At 34.5% G+C, this 11,843-nt stretch overlaps 1 protein-coding gene across 1 annotated transcript; it reads left to right on the plus strand.

Moving 5' to 3' along the window:
• Positions 1–636: 636 nt before the first annotated feature.
• On the plus strand, positions 637–2,409 carry LOC123681930. The gene is made up of 2 exons (XM_045620297.1): positions 637–2,171; positions 2,305–2,409. The coding sequence occupies exon 1, from the start codon at positions 817–819 to the stop codon at positions 1,894–1,896; it is 1,080 nt and encodes a 359-aa protein (XP_045476253.1). The 5' UTR covers positions 637–816; the 3' UTR covers positions 1,897–2,171; positions 2,305–2,409.
• The last annotated feature ends 9,434 nt before the right edge of the window (positions 2,410–11,843 follow it).

The raw sequence follows: 11,843 nt of genomic DNA on the forward strand, positions 1-11,843 counted from the left end.
AAGTTGATTGCTGATGTTGAAGACATCCTTCAAAAAACCCAGAATACTAACCGCGATCTTTTGAGATCTAAAATAGCCAGTATTATAACGAATCACATTCATAATAATAAGGGTGCAAAAACATATACTGATAGAATTTATAACGAGACAAGATCTTTTTTAAAAAACAATGAAAATTTGTTAGTCCTCAACAGCGATAAGGGTTCCGTAACAGTGATAATAGAACGCGAAACTTACAAACAAAAAATGTATGAAATAGTAAATTCAGAGAGTTTTCGAACACTCCAAAAAGATCCAACTTTAACATTGCAAACTAAAAGTAATAATTATATCAAAAAGTTACAAGACCTAAATATTCTGAGTGCAGAAAGGGCAAAAGCTCTAAAATCCTATAATTCAGTTTGTCCTAAAATCTATGGCAATCCCAAATTGCACAAACGTGATTGTCCTTTACGTCCTATAGTGTCAAGTATAAACAGTCCAACCAGCAATATATCTATGTTTATGACAGAAGTGTTAACCCAAACTTATGATAGAGAAAATGAGTACTTTATAAAAGATACATTCGAATTTGCTACATTTGTCAATAATTTCAGGTTAGAGGAGGATTATGTCCTCATTTCTTCAGATGTTGTCAACCTGTTTGGCAACCTATGTGAGGAAGTTGTAGTAGATGTCCTTAATCAGAGATGGGGTAGTATTTCTAGAAACTGTGACATTCCTAAAGATCTATTTTTTGAAATTATCAGGTTCATACTTCGGAACAATTATTTCTCATTTGACAATCAGTTTTATATTCAAATATTTGGATGCGCCATGGGCTCGAAAATCAGCCCAATATTGGCTCAGTATGTCATGGATCATGCATTAGATATGTGTGTTCCAAAGTTGAGACACAAAATCGCCTTCATCAAAAAATTTGTTGATGATCTTATTGTAGCCTTACACAAACAAGACGTTGAAATTATATTGGAACAGTTCAATAGTTACAATCCGCATATACAGTTTACAATAGAGTTTGAAGACGAAAATAATTCTGTTAGTTTTTTAGATACGAGACTCTACAGAATTGATAATACTGTACATCTTGACTGGCATAGAAAGCAAACTGCTTCAGATAAATTAATACATTTCAAATCTGACCACCCTGTACAAATAAAAATAAATTGTATTAAAGAAATGAAAAATAGGGTGAACAAAATATGCCATCCCAGATTTTTGAAACGCTCCATTGACAAACTTTTTAATATTTTTGTTGAAAATGGGTACCCAAGAAAAATGATTTCCAAGCTACTCTATTCGTCAGCGAATGTCAACCATATAGACGACAACGACCGCCCTCCCCAGGTACTTAGATCTACGGACACAGATGGAGTTGAAATTAAGTTTGGTAGTATTGTTAATATTAAAGGTTTAACTTGTAAAATAAAAAAATGTTTGAGTAGAGAAGATGTGAAAATAGCAGTATATAATTACAAAACTGTTAAGAGACTGTATAGTAGGCTGAAAGATACCATTCCAACTATGTTGCATTCAAATGTAATTTATAGAATACAGTGTGAAGATTGTTCGCGTGGTTATGTAGGTCAGACATCTCAATTGTTAAAAAATCGAATATCACTTCACAAGAGCGACATAAATAAAAAGAACAAAAGGTGTGCCCTAACAAAGCACTCATTAGAACAAAATCATAAATTTCTTTTTGACAATGTAGAGATAATTGATAAAGAACGGAATTACAATAAGAGAATTATATTAGAGATGATCCATATCAATGAGGAAGAAGAAGCAATTAACAGTAAATCTGACACGCAAAATCTTAGTAATATCTACACATATTTGTTAACATACCCAAACCGAGAGAAAAATTTCTATGATGGACCTATTGATGAATAATAAAATTTGTGAACAAAACCCACCATCTCTCTTGCACCCATTGTTTGATGCCTTGTCTCATTGATTTTTATCTTCTGTCTAAATTGAATGATTTAAACGCATGTGCAAATACCACCATCTTATTTCATTCTATATTCCACATTAAAATATTGACCTTTATCGACATAAGATACCCAGTTGTCACTTTGAGATTCCTGAAATATTTTTATTTTTGTTAGATTTATGAATTACTTAATGATTAGTTTATATTTGTTGACACCTTAACCTCGATTTCAGTGAGTATGTTTTCAATTGTTTTTGTTTTTCATTTTAATCAAGTTTTATCGATGACTGTATGTACCATTGTGACAGTTTTATGTTTATTTTTTCTTTTTATTGTAACTGATAATTTTTGTTGATATCTTGTAGAAGCCCTGAGGATGGATTGAATAAAATCCGAAAGCTCGGCAAAGAAAACAGAGTATTTTTTTGGTGTAAAACTTGGTCGATTCCCTTAGAAATCATTCTGTATATATATATATATATATATATATATATATGCATGCAAATGGGGGTGGAAAAGTGCGCGACTCTGGAGGTCAGGAGGGGAAGAATACAGGAAACAAGACAGACGACGCCGCTTATGAATCAGATGACGATCCCCAATTTGAACAAACACGACTCCTACAAGTATCTGGGAATAAATCAGGCGCTAGAAATCCGAACCTCTGAGATGAAGGAGCTCTTCAAACAAAAATTATATAAAAGGGTGAGTCTCCTCCTCAAGTCAAAACTCAACTTTAAATCTCTGTTCACGGCAATTAACATCTGGGCTGTGCCTAGCATAACGTATTCGTTCGGCGTTCTGACCTGGTCCGTGACTGAACTGCGGGAAATTGACAGAGGCTTCTCGACGTTGGCGCATGGCTATGCATGCAAATGGGGGTGGAAAAGTGCGCGACTCTGGAGTACATATATATATATATATATATATATATATATATATATATATATATATATATATATATATATATATATATATATATATATAGTTATAAGTATGATAAGGGGTGTGGGAAAATTGATAAGTGTTATAATTTCACTCTTCTTTATTTCATTTAGTCGACGTTTCGATCCCGATGGGGACCTTCTTCAGGACTCTACAATAGCAATAGAAAACAGTCAAACACATGGCAATCACAAAACATGTAAAAATAGTACATACCGAAATACAGAGTTGTAAAGATCTTATTTGAACACAAATCAATAGCTCTCAAGAAAGCAATGAACAAGAACATCAACAAATTTAGCGAAAAAAGATCTGATATTTCGTTAGCACAAGAGTAAAAATCAATTATCATATGTAAATAAGGTAAACAGAATAATCAACAAAATGAGAGGTTGTCAAAAATGTTGTCAACCAGACTTGCCACAGAATACACGCACATGACAAATGAAACATAGAATAGCATTAAATCACACTTGGTCGCAGTAATTCGCTCTCACCGAACTCAGAACAAATGCGATTATTGAAAGACTCCATGAACCGAATCCAGTCCGGAACACAGATTTCATTACTACGTTATCCCGACTGTAGAACTTGTGAAAATATTCATTCCATTTGATCCATCCAATTCACTGCCACCAAACTGGTCATAATGAATCAAATAAGTATAGATGGAGCTAATATTGTTTACATCCCTTCTGTAATTCATAGAACAAGTGTGGCGTTTAATATGGTACATCTCTAAGAAACATCTTTTCTTTCCACTAACTGCACATTCAAGAATTTTGGTGGAATCATAATCCATTGGGTGATCTTTGTCCCGGGTATGGTCTGCTAGGGCACAAATCTTATTTGGATTCTTGATGTCGCTCTTGTGTTGAGCAATCCTTCTCTTCAGAAGCTGAGATGTCTGACCAATATACACCTCACTACATATTGAACATGGAATACAATATACCACACCACTCATATTATCAACAGTCATCCTATCTTTCACTCGACTGTATAGTCTGTCAATTTTAAAATAAGAATTCGGAATCAATTTAATTTGTGTGGTCTTTAGGAGGTTAATTAATGCATTAGTCATACCATTTATTAGGGGAATAGAAGAGTAAAGAATTCTATCTACGTTCTCAGTGTCCACAGTGGTGGATGCGCCCCTCTCTCCATTCGTTGGCTATCTCGAAGGAGTGGTATTGTATATCAATCTGGACAACAACCTCTTTGGGTATCCATTCTCTAGCATCAATTGTAACAATAACCTCAGATTCTGCTGCCTTAGACTTGGATGGGCAACTTTTTCAATGCGATTCTTCAATCCTAAAATCATGTTTACCTTTTGTCCATGTGGATGATTGGAAAAATAGTGTAAGTATCTCCCTGAACTTGTTGGCTTTCGGTACCAATCCAGAATCAGCCTATTTTCCGGTGTTCGAATCACCCTTGTATCCAGGAATGGGACACCACTCGCTGTTTCTTCCTCCAACGTAAACTGTATACTTTCATGTTCACTGTTGAACCTGTTAAGAACGAAAGCAACCTGGTCTTTAGGTACAGCACATATTAGATCATCAACATATTTCTTGATGAAAGGAATGTGAAAAGGAATGCTAACAAGAATGCAGTCCAGAAGGAAATCCATTACTACTTCAGCAATGGTTGGACTGAAGTTGGAACCCATAGGGGAACCGAGCACCTGTTTGAAGAACCTACCATTAAAAAGAAAATAGTTAGAAGAAAAGACCGAAAGCCCGAAACACGTGTCTACGGTTAGCATTTCTCTGTGAGGGACTGTCCTTATCCTTTTGTGCTTTATATATATATATATATATATATATATATATATATATATATATATATATATATATATATATATATATATATATATATATATATATATATATATATATATATATATATATATATATATATATATATATATATATATATATATATATATATATATATATATATATATAAAGCACAAAAGGATAAGGACAGTCCCTCACAGAGAAATGCTAACCGTAGACACGTGTTTCGGGCTTTCGGCCCTCATCAGTACGGTGAAAAAGTGTTAGGATGAGCAACACTTGAAATAAACAACAAACAAACAGAGTCAACAACAGAAGCCAGCCGTCCATTTGTGGTTTCAGCAGGAAGACCCAATGGGTTTTCAGGAAACAACCAACATCACCACGTAGGAAGCTATTGTTATAAATTAAACGCACTGTTTAATAATTAAAAGTCTTTAATAAAATATAGGAAATAACTGTGTAGTAAACACACTGACAAATATACAATAATACTCTTCAACAACGGCCAACGAGAGAAAGGAGCGAGCATAGCTTGCACATGGCCTATCTAACAATTACACAGAATAAACATACAACTGCGCATGCCGCGCATAGAAATACTACAAGACAACTTATATTACTTATGTACTGGGTAAATATTTCAACACCCCCACTTACACAGTACAAATAAAAACAAAATCACATGATTGATGAAACTTAAGAACTACTACATATCATGAATGCCCAACATTTTTGAAAAATAATTATGTTTAACAGCAGGTAAACTTTTCGTTAAAATATCAGCTGGCATTTCATGTGTCGGTAAATGTTTCAATACAATTTGCTTTTCTGCAATAACTTGTCGAACAAAATGATGTCTGATGTCAATATGCTTTGACCTTTTATGATAGGTATCATTCACAGATAATTTAATTGCACCTTGATTATCACTGAACAAATTCACGCAAAGAGCTGTTCCCATTAGCTCGTACAATAAACCTTTTAAATAAATAGCCTCCTTTACCGCTTCAGAGATAGCCATGTACTCTGCCTCGGTACTAGAAAGCGCAACTGTTTTTTGTTTGCAACTTTGCCAGGAAACCACGGAACCACAAAATTTGAAAGCATACCCTGTGTATGATTTCCTATCAATAGAATTGTTGCCCCAATCGGCATCTACAAAGCCTACTAGTTCCATGTTTTCCTTTGAAAATCGCAAGCAATAGTGTTTAGTACCCTTTAAATATTTTAATATGCGTTTAGCATGCTTCCAATGTAGTTGACTATATGACCGATTGAATTGGCTCAAGTAGCTTACACTAAATGCAATGTCTGGCCTAGCTATAACTGCCAAATACATAAGACTCCCTATTAAATTCTGATGAGGGTACATGGAAAGTTGATCTTGATCACCATTTTCTAGACTAATATTGCATTCCATAGGTGTTTTTATAATATTACATTCTGACATATTAAATTCATTCAAAATTTGGTCAATGTAAGATTCCTGATTCAATGTTAAAATACCCTGTTCCTTATCATAATTAACATTCATACCAAGACATTCTCTGACAACACCCAAATCTTTTACTTTGAATATTTTGCTTAATTCGTCCTTTAAATTATTAGTTTCCATTACATCATTGGAAAAAATGAAAAAATCATCCACATATAAAGTTATGACTATAAAGCTATTTTCAACCTTTTTGGAAAAAAGACAAGGTTCATATTGAGATTTAGTATATTCCAATTCTAATAATACTGAATTAATTCTATCATTCCAACACTTAGCTGACTGCTTAAGACCATAAATTGCCTTATTAAGCTTCAAAACTTTACATTTATCAGATTCTGAGCATATAAAACCTTCAGGTATTTTCATAAAAACTTTTTCTGACAAATTTCCATTTAGAAAGGCTGTTTTTATGTCTAAATGCCTTATGTCTAAATTTAACTTGACTGTTAATGCAAATAAAATTCTAAGAGTGGAATATCTGACTACAGGAGAGAAAGTCTCATTGTAATCAATTCCATACTTTTGTGTAAATCCCTTTGCGACTAACCTTGCTCGATATTTCACTTCTCCATCAGCACTGGACTTCCTCTTGAAAACCCATCTTGAATCGACAACAGTGACATCTCTCTCCGTTTCAACTAATTCCCATACCTGATTCTCTTCAAAAGACTGTAGTTCCTCTTCGATGGCACTTTTCCAAAAAATACTATCAGGACTGGATAAAGCCTCTGAAACAGATTTCGGATTACCTATTGCACTGTTATGTCCACCACATGCATATGTTACGAAGTCTGGATCCACCTTCTTTTTTCTCTGTCTTTGAGATCTTCTAGGTTGATCGTTTAATATACCTGAAGTAGTTTCAGGTTCACTGTCGTCCAGTTCATCTGTTGGTTGACCATTTTCTTTGAAATCTTCCATTTTTGATGCGGAGACCCCCACTGAATCTGTCACCTCTTGAACTGGTTCTTCGATGTTTAGAGCAACACTCTTCTTTATGTTCTCCATTATTGTGACATCTCGACTGATGAAAATTTTTCGGCTGTTTGGGTTATAAAGTCGGTATCCTTTGGTGTGATCATCAAATCCTACAAGGATGCATTTGACGGCCTTTTTATCCCATTTCTGCCTATTCTCTTTTGGGACATGAGACATTGCGGTACAAATACTCGTATGCTACTAATGTCTGGCCTTTTGTTGTGCCACATTTCATATGGAGTTTTTGAAATACTAGAGGTAACTGAACGATTGATTAGGTGGCAAGCAGTTTTACTCGCTTCAGCCCAAAATTGCTTACCTAGGTTTTGGTCGAAGAGTAAACATCTTGCTCTTTCTACAATCGTCCTATTGAACCTCTCTGCCATACCATTCTGTTCTGGAGTATAACTGTTTGTCCTTTGATGAACAATACCATTGTTTTTGAGATAATTTTGGAAATCTCAACCATTGTACTCCCCTCCATTGTCTGTTCTCAGAATTTTTATTCGTTTATTCCTCTGTTTTTCTACTAGGCATCTGAACTGGTGAAACTTCTCTGGAACTTCATCCTTCGATTTTAAAAAATAATTGAAACACATTCTTGAGTAATCATCTATGAATGTGAGAAAATACCTTGAGCCTCCTATAGATAATTTTTCATGAGGTCCACAGACATCACTATGAATAATCTCCAATACGTCACTGGCTCTACTTCCTTTTGCTGGGAACGGTAATCTATTTTGTTTTGCCTCGCATCATACCTCACAATTAGATTTCTGAATTTTTTCTCCAAGTTTGAACGGTGGCATACCTTCAACTACTTCTGGCATTTTTATTAAGAAATCCGAGTTGATGTGCCCTAGTCTCCTGTGCCATAGATCTGGTGTAACCATTGGAGCGCCCAACAATGCTGTTGAATTCTTGTTATTCAATCTCAGCTTGTATACATTGTTCTTCAAATCAGCTACTCCAACAAGAACGTTATTTTTATTAAAAATTTCACATCCTGTGTCATGGAAATTTACTCTGGCTCCGTTTCTAATTAATTGGCTAACAGAGACCAGATTCGTGGTTAGTCCTGGAATGAAGTGTACGTTTTGTAAAAGTACATTAACACTTTTTCCTCTCACCATAGTTTCCATTCTGACATCACCTGTACTTTCGACTGCAAGTTTGGCCTCATTCGCACATAATATTTCTCTTAATTCTGGCTTCCGTTTGTCAATGAGATCGTTATCACTTGCTGTAAGGTGAAAACTGGCACCGCTATCAATATACCAGTCAGTGTTGCTAAAAGAACCATTAGCAAACACGGCACTCAAAGCTTAAGTTACCTTTTTGTTTAGACACTGCGACACATAATGTCCTTTTTCCTTACATTTGAAGCATGTGATATTACTACGATCCTTTTTGTTTACGTTATTCTCAAATCTTTGGTTATTCTCATTGACGTACGACCTACTGTTCGAATCGCTGCTTCTTCCGCCATCTCTGGACCATCTCTGGAACTGTTTCCCTTTTCGTGCGTTACTTTTAGCAGAAAACGCTTCTCCATGCCCCTGGCTACCGCCATCTGCGTGCATATCGAGCAATTTCGATTTAATGGCATCTGTTGTTATTTTCATACCAGAGTGTTCAACAGCCATAATCATCGGTGAATAAAAAATATGATAACGCTCAATAATTTTGATGGTAAGAGTGTTTCAGTTAATTTATGGTTAGAAAAATTCGAGACGGAATGCACGCGTTGTGAAGTAGAAGAAGATAGAGACAAAATTTTGATTTTACGGTTGTTTATGGATGGAATAGCGAAAGAATGGTTTGATTCTAAATTAATTAGATTAGGTTTAGACAAAAGTTTTCAAATATGGAAAGAAAATTGCTTAGAGAGTTTTTGTGAAACGAGTTGGCATAAATATAGAGAGGCGTATTCATTTAGGTATATAGGAGGAAGTTTAGTGGACTATGCTTTTAGGAAAGAAAATTTGTTGTTAAATCTACGAAATAATTTTCCAACTGACATATTAATTGATTTAATTGTCACGAGTTTGCCAGATATCTTACAAGATAGAATTAATCGATCAACAGTAACAACTTTCGAGAAATTATTGGGTGAATTGCGAAAGCTAGAAAGTTCAAAAAAATATGATAACGGTCGAAATAAAGATAATCATAGAATGACTAAATCTGCCGAACAAATTCCTTCCTATTCACAAACAAATAGAAAACCAAATAAGAAGGAACCATGCTCAATTTGTGAGAAGAAGGGCTTCTCAGGTAGATTTCACCTATAAACAGTCTGTCGGCTAAGGAATAAATCCAATAATGTCGAACAAAAGAACATACCTGGAAACATAAGAACGGTAAACAATGTTGGGATACAGGATGAATTAAATGAGGCCATTTCAAACCAAAAAAACTAAGACTGTTGCCATTGATAAAATTGAAGGTGTTTATAAATAATAATGAATTATGTAGAATTTATGATTCGGGCTCAAATGTTAGTCTTCTGAGAATTCCAAAGTAGCAGAAAAGTTATGTCTACATATTCAAGAGAATAGAAACACATTCAAAACAGTCAATGGCAGGGCAAATTTTTCAGGAAAAATAATTACAAAAATGAGAATGGCATCTGTTGTTATTTTCATACCAGAGTGTTCAACAGCCATAATCATCGGTGAATATTTCGGGGGTAAGCCTGCCACGAGTAATGATCCGACCCATTCATCATCAATGTTGAAGCCCGTTCTTTTCAACTTTTGCGATGTTTCGACGACTTGAGTTATGTAACTCTCCATAGAATCATGGTTCTCCAATCTGGCTGATATTAAAGTCCTTAAAAGCCCGATCTTTCTGGTAAAACCGCTATCGTCGTACAGATTTATAAGTTTCGTCCATACTTCTTTAGGAGTTTTTGCATCTCTCACGTGGGTGTAAAGCGATGGTTCCATTGTCAATATTAATTTTGCCTTTGCTTTGGCTAATAGAACGGAGTCCAATTCACTGCCATCATCGCACTTATCCAGCCCTTCGAGTACTAGCACGTTTTCAATGGCGAATACCCATTCCTGGTAATTTTCGCGTCCGTTTAGCTTTGGCACACTGGCGAAATAATTAACTGCTGCCATCTTGAATTATTGTTCGTCTGTTTCACAACACTATTTCACAATATATATATAAATGTACTTACGTAGTGGAACGTTCCCGACCGATAAACTATTATAAAAAGTCTAGATTGCAAGCGATGAGAACGCACGTGGGCACATAACCTGTTATAAATTAAACGCACTGTTTAATAATTAAAAGTCTTTAATAAAATATAGGAAATAACTGTGTAGTAAACACACTGACAAATATACAATAATACTCTTCAACAACGGCCAACGAGAGAAAGGAGCGAGCATAGCTTGCACATGGCCTATCTAACAATTACACAGAATAAATATACAACTGCGCATGCCGCGCATAGAAATACTACAAGACAACTTATATTACTTATGTACTGGGTAAATTTTCAACAGCTATAGCTACCTGCGTGACATCCGAGTCCAGGGATAATCACATGTGTAAAGGATAACGAGGGTTTTTGTTCATAAAACAAAGCACAAAAGGATAAGGTTATCCATATTACAGGTATAAAACTAATTTGATATAAAAATATAAATAAATTTACACGAATACATTTTAAAAACAACAATGTGATCTGTTCTGATTTGGGTTATTTCGTCTTTTTAATTAGTTGTCAATATGTCTCGATGACAAGTCAGATTGATATGTTTTCAATCGTGATTTTCTTATCATTCATCTAATGGACCGTCGTAAAATTCATATTCTTTTTCTTTTTCTAACAAATAGCTGTAAATATTGCTGAGTTTTTTTGTATCAGATTTCTTGTTGATAGTATTTTCATATTTATTAATCTGGATCATCTCATGAATCAATCTCTTTTGATAGTTTCTTTCCGTTTTGAGTATTTCAACATTTTCAAAATCAACTTTATGGTCCAAGTTTTGAGCGTGCGTTGTAAGTGCACTTCGATCTTTCTGTTTTGTGATATCCGATCTGTGTAGAGCTATTCTACTTTTAACCCACTGGGAAGTTTGACCAATATACATACCCTGACAATCTTGACATTTTATCTGATACACTATATTACTTTTTAATTTTGTTGGTATTGGGTCTTTGAGATTACTATATAATGATTTTATTGTTTTTTGATTGTAGGTTGCCAATAGAACTTATTCATTTTTGAAAATTTATTTAATTTTCGAGGTCAGTTTGTTTATATTCGGGAATGATGCATGAAATTTTTCCACTGTGTCATTATTCTCCTGTTGTCTACGTGACTCAAGTGTTGTATCCGAAGCGTACAGAAGTTTATTCAACAAACCTGTTGGATATGAATTTTGTTTCAAAATTTCGAATAATTTTTTTAATGCATCTTTTCTGAAGGATTCATGGCATATTTTGTTTATTCTCTCCTTCATTCCAACGATAAAATTAACTTTTATATTCATATTATGGTTTGAGTGGTAATTAATGAATTTATTAGATTCTGTATTTTTTCTGTACCAATTCAATTTTATGGTGTTGTTATGTCGGTATACTTTTGTGTCGAGAAAGGGAACTCCCTGTTCGTGATCTTCCATCTCAACAGTAAATTGTAAATCTTTAC

The sequence above is a fragment of the Harmonia axyridis genome, chromosome 6 (assembly GCF_914767665.1).
Source record: "Harmonia axyridis chromosome 6, icHarAxyr1.1, whole genome shotgun sequence".
Lineage (NCBI taxonomy): Eukaryota > Metazoa > Arthropoda > Insecta > Coleoptera > Coccinellidae > Harmonia > Harmonia axyridis.